Source organism: Poecilia mexicana, unplaced genomic scaffold, assembly GCF_051168715.1.
Source record: "Poecilia mexicana isolate PSO_F unplaced genomic scaffold, ASM5116871v1 scaffold_14, whole genome shotgun sequence".
NCBI classification, from domain to species: domain Eukaryota; kingdom Metazoa; phylum Chordata; class Actinopteri; order Cyprinodontiformes; family Poeciliidae; genus Poecilia; species Poecilia mexicana.
In genome coordinates this window covers 19,138,891-19,152,543 of record NW_028263383.1, presented here as the reverse complement: position 1 = coordinate 19,152,543, position 13,653 = coordinate 19,138,891, and the positions used below count along the sequence as shown (strand labels likewise).

The window sequence follows — 13,653 nt, the reverse complement described above, 5'->3', positions numbered from 1 at the left end:
TTAAAGCCTAAAATGATCAGGCTTTAAATTTGTAACTTGACAAATTACAAGTTTGTAATTTGTCAAGTTACAAATGACAGAAGGACATGAAGACCAAGAAGAAAAAAATAGAGTAAAAGAAAGAGAAAGAAAAATTAAAGACAAAAATAAATGCAGAAAGGCAAAAAGAACGAAAGAATGACAAAAAAAAAGGCAGAAAGGCAAAAAAACAAAGAAAAAAAAACTAATAAAAAGAATGATAGAAAGAAAAGAAGAACAAAAGAAGGACAGGCAGAACGACAGAAGAGATTGCAAACTGTGTTGAGAATCTTTCATCAGTCATCCATACAGTTTCAGAAAATAAATCCTAGCCGGTTTTAATATTTTTATCAATTACTTCAAAATGTTCTCCAAGTTTGGACTGAAGCAGATGCCATGTTAGAGTCTAGAGTTTTAATTTGGAAGTGCACGGTGACAGTTACTGAACCCCGACTCGTATCCGACTCAGTGGCTTTGCTTTTTGATTCACTGCAAAGAAATCAGAGAGAAATCCCAGAGCATTTCAGCGTACTTTGACTTCTGGAACAGCTCCAAACCCGTCACCATCAGCACCGTTGTCTCACGGAAGTTCCTGTAGTCCTGATGCCACATCTGCCAAAGGAGGGGAAAAAAAAAAAGTTCAAACAAATTAGATTTGTGGAACACAAAGACGGAAAATATTCTGTTAAAATACAGTGGAGGATCTAACACTGCATCAGGTGACTCCATATTGGTCAAAACGAGTAATATTGGCAAAACGGGAAGAATGAAAAACAGCTAGCAAGAGGAGAAAAGAAAAAGTTAATTTAATTTTGTTGTGAAGACACTTGGTTATGTTTGTATTTGGAATGAATCTCTTTTAATTTGTATTTTATTTTTTTCATTCAGATTCAGTTATTGTTTCTCTTTGCTTTTCTAATCGGTTATTTTGTAGATCAATATTGCTGTTTACTAGTATGCATTGATTTATTTTGTATATACTATTGTTATTAACTTATAGTTGTCATAACTAATATATATATTTTTTAATCCTTAAGATCACAAAGTCAGTCAACAAGTGGAACAGGCAGAAAGTCCCCTATATCACTCCATGCACATTCAGCACATGAAGTGCTACTAAATTTAGTTGTATACTATACATTTGTATCAACTCAATGGCTGGTATTCAGGAATAATTGTGTTCTCATTTCAAACAGTGTGAAACGGTGAGATTGTGTAAATATGACAGCACAAAATGGGATTAAAAAAAAAAGAAGAAAAAAAAAAGTCACTTCTCACCTCATATTCATCCATGTTGACCTCCTCAGGCTTAATCAGGTCCAGTTTAGCGCGTGCCACTTGCATAATGCTCTTACATCTGTGCGGGAGGTGGGAGTGAGAGGAAGACGAAGCGGTGTGAGCAGCGAGACGCTGAGTCATGGCGAGGTGCTATACCAAATGAAACGGTCGGCGCTGCCCCAAGGCCCTAACACGGCCTAATGAATCACTCTTAACTGCCGAGAGGAGAAGTGAAACGCTCCTCCGGAGGCCCCTATTGAGGCCACATGCACGCATAAATCTAATTATCTTGCTCAAAATAGAGGAGAAGGGAGAAATCAATTTTGTGCTCATGAATATGGATTGAGGCCAACATGCACAGTGGAAAACTTTTTAAGAGATAGCTAAGCACAACGCCCCCAAATGACTTTAACAATGCAAGAGATAAAAAAAAAGGGAGGGGTGAGTAATTAAAAAAATAAAATTAAATTAGTAAAACATTTCTATACACGTGTTTTTCTAGATTGCTTTACATCATAGAAGAAATGTTCATGTAAACAAGAAAATGTTGCCTGTGCTGACAAATCAAAAGGACTACATGTGCTCTGCAAAATTAAGGACTTTGCTGCCCTCTGCAGGACGCCAACAAAAACACAACATTGGGTAAAACGCTATTAAATTAAACCTGCAACTACCAGCTTCCTTCTTTATCCAAGCTCGGTATCAAAAAGTATCTTATGTTTCATCAGCGTGTTAATCTGTCTCTTTAAGCATCATCACAAAATATATCGAAGCTTTGAGGTCATAGTGTGACAATGCATGGGAAAAGTCTGAGTCGTCTGAATGCTTCTGCCGATCTTGGAGAAGTGCAATAAGATTTGAATCCATGGACCTGAACGGTGTTGCGTACCTCTCATCAAAGGCGAGGTTCCTGTCAGCAAACTGTGTGAGCAGAGTCCTCTCCAGGATCTTTTTGGGCGCCTCGTTTTGGATGAAGTAAACGATGACGTGGTGTAGCCGGTAGTCCAACTCGGGCGGCGTGTCTTCCTGGGCAAACCGTAGGAGACGGGCGTATTCCAGCTTGATGGCCTGACCGGAGACAAAGCACAGGAACGTCCAGGGTTCAAGTTCAACAAAGCAGGGGGCCACCGCTTCTCTCCAACTTAGCCGACTTTGGGAAATGACTAGGGGCGCACCGATTGCAGTTTTCTGGCCAATCACAGATCTTTACAAAGCCTGACCATACTGATTTTTTTTGTTTTGTTTGGTCTGAAGAGCGGGGTGACTATTAACTGCACATATGCCTTCTTTCATGGCAGAACAAAAGGCAACAGTGGCTGATTTTCAGACTTTTGTGACAGTAGAGAAGATTGTGGATAAAAATCTGTTTCACTTTTAAGTATTGTCTAATCGCAGAGCTCCCAAAATTAAAGGAATTGGAGCCGGCTTCTCGGTGCACCCCTAAAAATTACAGAAAACTTTAACTCCGATACTATATAGACTTAAAATCAGCAAAAAGCCTGCATTTTGAAATAAAACTCTTTTTTTTTTAAACTGTTAAGAAACAAATACAAATGTGTGTTTCACATTAAGGATTTCATCTCCATTAACGGGTTGAGAGGTTTATGGTTTAGGTGAATCTCAGTAAGTTAAGGTATCCCGAAGCTAATTTATTTCAGGAATTAGATTCAAAAAGTGAAACCAATATAAAGATTAATCGTACACAGAGTGATATATGAGTGATATATTTTGTAATCATTATGACTAACAGCTGTCCTCAAAATTCAGTTTCTTACAGAATTAGAATATTTCGTCAGACCGATGAAAACGGATAACGTGGCCTATTTAAATCACGGTGAAGGCTGCTGACTTGGCAGCTATCCAGCAGGAAATCTGACACCCTACAAGGAGTCATGATAACAAATTTTACCAAACAATAAATTGTCCCCAGAAATGATTGGAATAAATCACAATATTGTCATTTTGAGACCATCGTCAAGGAATATTTTTTATTTTAGTTTTGGTTGAAAGAAACACGAGGAAAACAAGCACGCAAAAGGAAACTTTTGAGCCCATTTGATTTATTGCTTACATGGCAGCGTTAGCTCCGACTGTCATAATCCTTACGTCAAGCCACTCCTGAGCCACACAACACCAGAACTGTCTTACCTGAGGTCAGGAGAAACTAGACTGCTGCCGATTGGCTCGAAGTCCTTATTTTAGATTAAAGTAAATGTGTTTAAATCAGGGTGCGTTGACACCAGACCTGTTTCGTCTGCTTCAACTAAACGGACCAAAAAAGAAAACTCTGGCCCGCCGACAAACCGAGGTTTTGGTTGCAGTGAACGCCGGTGCCGTTTGTTTGAATGAATGTATGTAAATGCCAAGCAGACTGGAAACTGCTCCGAAAGCAGAAAGTGGACGATAGTACGTGGGATTCTAGGTAAAAAACAACCAAAACAAACGTGCAGGTCCAGCGCTAGCAGGAGAAACAGTATTTTAAAAGAGAAATCCTAAAACCGCTAAAATCTGACGACACTCCGTTTTGCTTACATTTTGGTCTCCAATCAAATCTAGTCTGCCGGACTATGAGGTGTGAAAACACCTTTAGAAATCAAGTTTATCGAGGCCAAAGTCGGAGCATCCACCAGGAAATGTTGCCAACAAGCACAATGCAGATATTGATTTTTTTCTCCCCACTCAGCAGGACTTGGCACCTGCCCACACTGCCCAATGTACAGCAAACCTGTCTGACCTCACCCCACAGAGACTCTATGAAGCACTGAGACCCCTGACCCAACGGATCAGTCAAGCTGATCAAACACTTCAATAGACCAATATTTCTGCATTTCAATTTCTAAAAAAGAAAAGACTGATCGTACGTAATATTCCCATATTCTGAGAAGCTGAATTTTGGGCTTCCATGACTCTGGGTGGAATAAGTCATTATATATCAGTTCCACATTTTGATTCAAGTCACTGCGATGAATCAGAAACGATCATAAAACAGGAGGTGAATGGTTGCATGAAGTGAGAGATAGTGGAATGAAGAGAGGTATAAGGAGAGATGGTACCTTAAAAAAGGCTGCCTCAGGCCCGTTCTTTTCATATATGCTGCTGGATTTGCCAATGGCCATAATAATACCCTGCATGTTGGGGGTCATCATTATCTACCCAGAAAGCAGGAACCATGTTAAATAAAATATCTTTCAAGTAAAAATATGATCAAATATACACGTTTCATGGCTCTCAGGCAGTGTAGTAGAGCCTACAGGAGTTAGGACATGCTATTGGTTAGCCAGCACCGCATGCACAGTTAGTGACGAGGAGGGACCACAGCCAGTGTGTTCAGGGGCAGGATGCACATTCCTCAAAAAGGACGGTGTGTAAAAACCGAGGCAACTGACGTGGGATGAAGGCTGAACCTTCCTGCTGTCTCAGAGTGAATCTCAGTAGGAGCTTGGCAAATGTTACAGTCAGACGGTGGGGTAGCGGGGTTTTCCCGTCAGACCGTCAGTTTCCAGAACAACACGCACGCAAAAAAAAAAAAAAAAAAAAAAAAAAACTTGTAAAAGCGCAGTGCAACCCTGCCGAACCACGCAGAGAGTAAAAGACTTTTGGGGTCTTATTGACCCTGTGTCTTAAGACCGCACAAGGGTTAAAGAAAATCTGAGATTTTAAAACAAACTAAGAGCATAAAGTCAGGGTCGTGTGTGGGATCTCTAGTCAGATCATTCAAACTGATTCACATGATAAGTCCTCTCTTCTTCCTTCAAACAGCATTTTGACTGTTTCAGGGTGGACATTCATCCCAGAAAACTACCTTAGAAAGGAGCATTTTGAATTAAAGGGGAAGTTTTGTGGAGGGAGAGTACTGAGCATTTCTTCTTGGATGCTTTTTCTCAGCATCATGTCACTTCGGCTTTTCTACAGTTCAGATTTTAGAATTTGACATGGTTTAGTCGGTCCGAGTTCTCTAAAAATCCAAACATCCCATTCTACTGCGGCATGAATTAGCACAGGAAAACAGCCAACTCAGTCAACTACTAAATAGTGAAGAAAAGAAACCAACCAACCATCCTCTCCATTAATCTTCCGTTTAGTTGGAGGCTAATGCGTGACCAATAATATGTTATGGTTGAGGCACACCAAAGTAGACAATTGAAGGAAAAGACATAGGAATCCACAGTAACCCCCCCCCCCCTACTGTAATTGATCACTAAAGACAATACTTTTGCATAAATAATCACAAATATAGAAATTGTTCAGGGCTGCTGCTGAATACATCTGAATGGTTCTGATTCTTGTTTACACTGCAGAAACTATGTATTGTATGCTCCAGATCCATATTTTGTTGGAAGCACAATTTATTTTAGTGCAAAATGATCCTTTATTTGGCCCCCAGGTAGTAAAATTTATTTGTATTGACATCAAAGTGACAAATTGGAATCAATGTACAAACTTCAGCAAAGGATATTAATTACTTAGGGATGCAGAGATATGAATATTTGTGCCGATGGCAATATTAATGTTATGGCCGGTAATTGATATGAACCGATATAAACATTTCCCTGTCCTTTCAACATCCCAAAATGACCTGATCCTCACAGACATTGCTTTTCTGCTTCAGTTAAACACCCAACAATCTGGCACTAAATCACTATCGCATGATAAAATAAGCATCATGTGATCAACCTCCTACGCTCCAGAAAAACAAACGGAAACAAGATTGAAGTCAATATTGGTCGTTAATATCTCATCAGACCAACACCGGTATGTGTTGATGACAAACGACAACAATCGGTTAATGTACGTATCAATGACTGAGGAACAAACACGGAAATCAAATTGAAATTAATCATATTTTTGCTCTTTCTGTAGCTAGACAGAATCCTGTGCCTTTAAGAAATGTCGCCACCGTCTCCAAAAACAAAATTGATTCTATAAAGAACTGCAACACCTACTGCTGGGAATTCTGAATCAATTCAAATGCTCAAAAATCTATTTTGAAATTAGTTAAGTTGCCTGTCTTTGCTGCTCCCGTTTGCGAGTAAGTTGCATCGCATTACGTATCCACCTGGCCGCCATAGAAAAAGTATCTGATACTTTTTGACTAAGAAAGGGCCAGACAGCTAAGCACAAAAAATGGTTCACAAACCAATTTTTGTTTTAACACAAACTGATGGGAAATCTTCTAGAATCATTTTAAATAAATGTTACGTTTGCTTACACTGTCTTTTAATCTTGATAGTCACAATTTTAAAAAATCTCTGGACCTTTTGAATAGAAAGACTGGTTTCTAAATCGAAAAGGTTTTCTGTATCGAATTGTGACAGAATCAAATCACTAAACGCTGAAAGATTTGCACCTCCAGCTTGAAGCACCAACACCAATTCAGGCAGTAGCTGTAGGAGGAACGAGCGTCTTTGTGTTTACATAACCAGCGCAGTCTTACCTTGGTATCAATGAGGAGAGAAAAAAAAAAAAAAAAAACACTTAACAGCCCAGGATAGAATAAGACTTCCAAGACATGAAAGCTGAGGAAAGCAACATGAAAACACTCCCCTAGAGAGGCAAACGGCTTCCTGCCACAGAGCCAAAACACAGATTGGCTGAAGTGGAGATTTTTTATGTGAAGGCTTTGCGGATAGGGCAACGCAGGGTTAGTGTCAGTGCGAGTTTTCAGCCTGATGCCAAGACCTGAGTCAGTCAGCAGAACAAAGTACAGCTCAGAGTCATACATAGCCACGTGAAGAGGAGGCACATTAAACAGCCTTTTAACATCTGCGAGCAGGAAGAGACGGAAGAGAAGCCGAGATGGAGCTGCAGCTACCTCGTCATCATAACCCCCCTCCTCTGACTCAATGACAAAGGTGCCCACGTGAGGAATGGCCACCTCTACGGTGCGCTGGCAAGGGGCCTCGGCCTCTTTAACCTGGTCAGAGGGAGGGGCGGGGCTCATCTGGGCCTCAGGCTGAAGGGTGGAGGGAGGGGGGGCTGACTGGAGAGGAAGTGTAACAGGTGAACAGGAAGGACAGATGAAAGGACAAGTTATGTTAGATGGAGGAGGGGGAAATAAACTAGGTGAAATATAAGAATGCAGCTCTCATAATCTGAACACATCTTCAGTTGCAGCCCAATAAAAACTGAAAACTCATATTTCCTCATCAATAATAGTGCAGGATTTAAAACAGCTCATCAAACGGCCCTGAATTTTAGTGTCCAATATGGCTGCCGGGGATACGGAGTGTAGTGAAAGCTGCATATACACACTTTTTATTAGACGTTATAACGGCCTGGAACTTGTGACACCAGTGACACGCGTTGTGCGGTTAAATATCTGCATATTATTCTTTTAGTGTTGAAGACAAACAGTGGAGAGAAACACATTGTTATCAGCAGCTGGAACGAAAACAAAGAGAAAATCCACCGTTTTCCAACTCGAAACTCTGGAATGATGAGCAAAACTGGGGAAAACGAGGAAAATTCAAATACATGGCATGAGTGGAGCTGGATATGCATTAATCATTAAATGCTGTTAATTAGGGTGGTTAAAAAAACCGATTAAACATTTCATAAGTTAACTTTAAGGTTTTCTTTGAAAAATGATTGAAGTGAAATGCCTTTTAGCTTCAGAATGTTTTTTTTGTACAGAAATTAACATTAGACTTAACTACAGTGCTCTTCATATTCATCTAATGACGGCAAATAACATTCGCTTAAAGTTTAATGGTAAAAAATAAATAAATAAAAATGACAAACTATCCAATTTTCTATCGCATTTATTTTGCTTTGGCTAAAAAAAAAAAAAAAAAAGAAGTGCTGATCAAGGGACATGAATTATTGCCTCAAATTGCAGCAGCCGTCTTCATTTCTATGCCATGTATATTTTGTGGAGTCTTTAAAATAAAACTATTTATTTTAGTACAAATCCCTTATTCTGCGTATAAACATTTGCAAAACAACAATTTTAATGTTTTACCATCTAATCCAGACCAAATTTAAAAGCCAGAGGTTCAGTGTAACAACTCATGTTTGCTCATTTAACTTTAAAAACAGAGTAAAAACTAAAGATTGAACACAATTATGATGTCATCAGCTTTGATTTATTGAACCATAATTTGAGGTTTTGTCAAACTTTTTTTGTTTTATTCTTAGCATGGAACTCAAAAACTAAAAGACTTGTTCAAACAGAAATCTATGGAAAAAGGAATTTCCTTTTCTCTTTTCCCCTCCACCAAGCCAGACACGGAAAATCAAAAGAAAAAAATTCCACACATTTCAATGCTGTGCAGGAAATCTGCTGAGTATTTATTTAACCAATTTGGTGAAACACTGGTTATTAAAACCCACACACTGTGTGTGTGTAAAGGTTTGTATTGATGGTGGATTTTCTCTTTGACACTCTTGACGTTGTGCGTTAAATGAGGGACCTGAAATGGAACGTTTTGGTGATACGAGACGTTTCCTAGAAGCTTTAGTCGCGACACCGCCGCCCTGCAGCCCATACGTACAGTGTTCAGCAGGACCTCAGGGCTCCGGTCCTCCTGCTCTGCGGCCGCTCTGCTTATGGCCCTCTCCGTGTCCTCCTGCAGGTGCTTGAAGTCACCTGTGGGCGACGGCTGCTCCAGGTACTCTGGATCCTGCTGGGCTACTGCAGGATAGCAACAGATAAATGAGAGTGCAGGAGAGAATTGGCTTAGCAAAAAAAAAAAAAAAAAACGGAAATAAGGAAGCGAACAGACTGCGTAAGGTAAAACTCTTTTAATAAATTCCTAATGAGCGTTAATTTCAAATCCGCTCTGATGAGTCTCATGGCGCCTACCAGTGTTATCTGGAGGGCTGGATTCAATGCTCATGGGTTGTGGGGAGGAAGTGGAGGTGGAGGTGCTGGACGGCGCTGCAGACGCGGCTGCAGCAGCCAGAGCCAGCTTCTCCTGCTGGGCCTTGCGGGCCTGCATGGCGTCCCACTCTTCGATCTCCTTGTCGAACTGCTCGTTGTCCTCCTTCACGTACTGCTTCAGGTCTGGAGGAAGCTTGTCCATGCCGCTCAGGATCTGGCCTGTCTCTTTATCGAACTCCTCTGCAAAACAGTGGGGTACTGATCATCATGTGGGAACAAGTGTGAAGCTTTATTAAATGGAGGGTTTAATATAGAAAGTCTCTATGCATGCTCGGTATGAAGGACTGTCGTTAACAACAATGCTTGCGATTGTCGCTGCGCGCCCATCCAGGGGGGCTGAATGCTACAAGTTGCTAGATGTGTTGCCATTGACCATATAAACACGCAAATTTGACATTTTGAAAATAAATTCGCTCAATGGAAACATGGATATTTTTTAAAGACACTCTAGTTTTATTGGTAAGTTTCGCCACTGGGATGAGGTCGCATTCAAATTTTTTATTTCGCAAAGCTGCAATGGAAATGACTTTTTTTTTGCATCACACAAGTCATGTGATCAACAACTGGATGTTGCTAGTGGCGCCACCCAGGAAGCAGAAGACAACAGGAAGTAGTTGGAGGATCATGTTTTTTAATGACTTATTACGTAAACAAGCGTGTGAAGTTCTGATGCCTTGGAGTTTTGGTTATTTATAATACAGGAACAATCTAGAAATGTTCGTCAAACATGAATTGTACCTTCTATGAGGAACGGCTTCTTATCGTTAATGTACATGAGGCAGTAGGCACTGGCGTTGCGGTAGCCTCCGAACGAGTCTCTGACCAGCTCCTCCCAGGACGACTTGGTGACCGAGATGTCGTTGTACTTCATCCAGCAGCGCTGGTGAGGGTCGTAAATATAGGCCCAGTAGTGGCCGGCGTTAGCCTGGCCTTCATGGACCAGCACTGCATGAAGCCGGTATGGAACCTGAGTAGAAGAAGGGAAAAAAAAAAAAAAAGAGCCAAGGACGTTAGAAATGCAGACGAGAAAACGGAGCGTGAAGCTGATGAGGATTTTTTTGTTTTGATTAAAAAAAAATAAAACTCCGCTCACCTGCATCATAGATTTGTCCGAGTACATAAGCTCAATGGTTCTGTGGATTCTGGTTATACTGCCCTGTAGATCTGATGAGAAGAGCAGGACGTTAATATATTGTGATAAATTAATGCAACACGCAGCATAAAGCTTTGTTAGGAATAGGGATGCACCGATCCACTTTTTCACATCCGATACCGATACAGATATCTGAGGTTTAGCATCCACCGATACCAATCAGATACAGAAAAACGGTGCTGAATTGACTTCAAATGTTTCAAACACACATAAAAGCACTGAAATACACATTTATTTGATAATTCTTCAACAGTACAGCACACTTAAATAGCTTCACAAGCTTGGTCAAACATGTGAAAACAACACAACTTGTCAGTGAAATTAATTGCATAAAAGCCAATTTAAAATAAACTGACAAAAACAAAAGGTCCACTACCTTGGTTAAATGTGGAAAAATAAACTGCAACAAACCTTTTAAATGGTTCAGAAAATGCAACTGGGAATTCTAAATATGATGTAAAATAAATAATAAAGTGGCGTCATAGGATTAGCCTGAATAGATCTACCCTTATTGTCACCGATATCCGAGCTAGAATTTATTTCGGACATTGGTACCGACACAGACATTAATATTAATATCGATGCGTCTCTAGTTAGGAAGCCGCGACGGGAACGTACCGCGGGTGTCGTTCTCCACCTCGCTCCTCCAGCGGTGTAAGCAGCCCTCCAGCACCCTCAGCTCTTCTTCTGTGATGTGGCGCGGAGCGGGGTGCATGGGGAGGTCGGGCGGCAGCCGCGACTGGGTGAAGGGCTTGTGCACAGGAACTCTCTGCTGTTGGGCTGCAGGGGGCGCCGTGGCGGGAGCAGAAGCAGTGCCAGAACTCTCCTGGGGAGGGACAGAGTCCGGCTCAGCTGTGCTGCTGGGAGGGAAGAAAAAACAAACAACCAATAAGTCTGAGCTTTATGGAAGAGGAGCAAGATCTAAAAAAAAAAAAAAAAAAAAAAAAAAGTCATTAACTCAGAAGTGTCTATGACATCAAGTGTTTGGATGAGGAGTTGAAAAAATGAATATAAATCAATTCAAAGCTGTTCCATAATTTTAGTCCACGCACCAAAATGTGCATTTGCTTTGAAGTAGTATGCACAGTTTTACTTTTAAAATTGTACTTCCTTCTGTTATTTCCGTCACTTGAGCTTAAGAACCATTGGAAATTAATGGGCAATAATCTCTTTCCAGCTCTAAACGTGACTAATAGCATTTCTAAATTTACTAAATCCTTTAGGTTCAAAATATTTGATTGAATAAATGATTATTATTATGTTCTCTAGCCTTCACTTTATATAAAATTCTTGTAGCTTTTTGTCACAAAGGTTTAGTGTTGATTTTATATGTGCTGCCCCATATTTCTCCAGAGATAGAACAACAAATAAATAATATAATGTTGTTGATAGTTTATGTAGAAGTCTAATATTTTGGCATAGTTTTTTTATGTATTTGTACGACATCCTTTAAACCTGAAATCAATAGAAAATCTGGGTATTGAAAAATCAATATTGGCAAGAGATCTTTCTCCTATTTGACTGAATATAACAGAGACAAAAGGGAAAACTTTCAGCCTCCACAGGCGCAAAGAACCGCAGTAGTAACAATTTTTAACCCCTTTTTTTGTTTTGTGCGTGTGCAAAATCGTTGAAAACCCAAGTTATTTTCCTTCCTGGTTGTCAGATATGCAACTACCTCCATTCTGGTGGTTCTGTGAAGCCGCAGAGCCGCGACACAGAATGAACCAGAATGAAGTAACACACAGATTAGTATTTAGGGAGGTCGTGTTTGCACAAAGCTGCTCCCACACCAACGTTAATACAAGCAGGTTTAGACTGTTTAAGAGCTGAATCCACAGAGTTTTCACGTGAACTTTCCAAATGGTGTCCAAACAAGCTGCCTGACTATAATTGTAACTAAAAATACATTTTAAATGTGATTCCTCCCAAATGTTTTAGTTTTTGAGCAAATTTTGTGGAAAAATCCCAATAAATCCCTGAGAGTTCAATAAGCAATCAGGATGTTTTTTGGAAACCACATCAAAGACGTTCGTTCTGAGAAAGCATTTGCTCCACCCTCATAGAAAACTCTGTTGAAAAGCAGTTGGAAATAGTGGTTGTTACGTCATCTTTTTTGGGTTTGCCTGCTTAAAATGAATTCCATTCTTTAACTCTCCTTGAGTTCTGACAAGTAAAATCCATCCATCCAATATTCATTCAACCCATGAATATTTCCCAAAAAGCAAAAACCCAGCGCGCTGAAAAGCGCCTCGGGTTTTTTTTAGCTGAACTTGCCTCGGTGACGGTAACTGTTGCCCTGTCGTGCCACCAGGGGGGGCTGATGTGTCTATGTCCTCCACTGGGGAGGTGCACACTGGCTTACTGGAGGCGAACTCCATGGCGTACTGCAGGACATCTGCAAGAGGAAACCTCTTGGGGCCTGAACCGTAACTCAGATATCTGAAAGGAAACAGAGGCGAGCCATGATGGAGGGAAACGCAGGAGGAGAGGGGGAATAAAGGGAAGATGATGAAAGCTTCCAGTCAGAGAGAGTAACCTCCGCCCAGGGCTTTCTAGGGGAGCTCTGCCGACCTTGCTAGGGGTCAACAGGTTTTAGTAGAGCGTACCTCTCCAGGCGCTGCTGCAGCACCGTCAGATGCTCCTTCAGTCTCCTGATCTCCTCCCTTTTGATTCTGGTTATTTCCCTGTTTCTGTCCATGTATCTGAAGCGCAGAACAGGTTTTATTTACAATTATACTTCATGTCAGCAAACGGTTTAATAATGGTAAATGTTAACATTTCACCATCACCTGTCCATGTAGAGCATGGAGGGAAACTCCAGCTTGTTGTGGATCTTCTCAGGTCGTCCTAATGCCTGATTGAACTCGAATCTCGACAGTTCAAAGGTCAGCACAGGAGGGAGCTCCGTGAACCAGTGCTGGAAGAAAATGTCACATTAAGGTGATTTCGCTTTGCTGCCGTTTATTGAAGGATAGATAAAAGTAAAAAAAAAAAAAAAAGACAACTAAGTGTCTTTACTCTGTGGAAGGAACAGTGGGATTTTGTAAGGATATGGTAATAAATACCAGAATTACTTTTTTAAAAATATACACATTTTCCCTTGTTACTAAGTGCAAACAGTCTTGGATTACTCTTTAAAGCAACACAACTGACTGTTATGCACTAAACATCGAAATAAAAGTACAACAATGTTTCCTGCTAAAGTGAAGTCTGTCTTGTGATTGTTGCCCAATTGCTGTATCGTTCTAAAATGGAATAAGCCCTGATATGAAGGTGGAGGCTTTTAAGTTCACAATCTGTGAACTTAAAATATCCAATA

The 13,653-nt window shown here is 40.5% G+C and overlaps 1 protein-coding gene across 2 annotated transcripts in view; it reads right to left on the bottom strand.

Moving 5' to 3' along the window:
• Positions 1 to 13,653, bottom strand: part of usp25 (ubiquitin specific peptidase 25) — a 37,610-nt gene that overhangs the window by 5,017 nt on the left and 18,940 nt on the right. The window contains exons 11-23 of one of the 2 annotated variants that reach the window (XM_014970918.2): positions 13,124 to 13,251; positions 12,941 to 13,036; positions 12,609 to 12,773; positions 10,950 to 11,191; positions 10,272 to 10,342; positions 9,917 to 10,145; positions 9,101 to 9,358; positions 8,790 to 8,929; positions 7,109 to 7,276; positions 4,350 to 4,445; positions 2,186 to 2,364; positions 1,297 to 1,375; positions 551 to 630 (exon numbers count right to left, since the gene is read on the bottom strand). In XM_014970918.2, coding sequence (XP_014826404.2) covers positions 551 to 630; positions 1,297 to 1,375; positions 2,186 to 2,364; positions 4,350 to 4,445; positions 7,109 to 7,276; positions 8,790 to 8,929; positions 9,101 to 9,358; positions 9,917 to 10,145; positions 10,272 to 10,342; positions 10,950 to 11,191; positions 12,609 to 12,773; positions 12,941 to 13,036; positions 13,124 to 13,251 — 1,931 coding nt within the window. The remainder of the gene's footprint in view (positions 1 to 550; positions 631 to 1,296; positions 1,376 to 2,185; positions 2,365 to 4,349; positions 4,446 to 7,108; positions 7,277 to 8,789; positions 8,930 to 9,100; positions 9,359 to 9,916; positions 10,146 to 10,271; positions 10,343 to 10,949; positions 11,192 to 12,608; positions 12,774 to 12,940; positions 13,037 to 13,123; positions 13,252 to 13,653) is intronic. The other variant, XM_014970921.2, reaches the window with a different exon arrangement.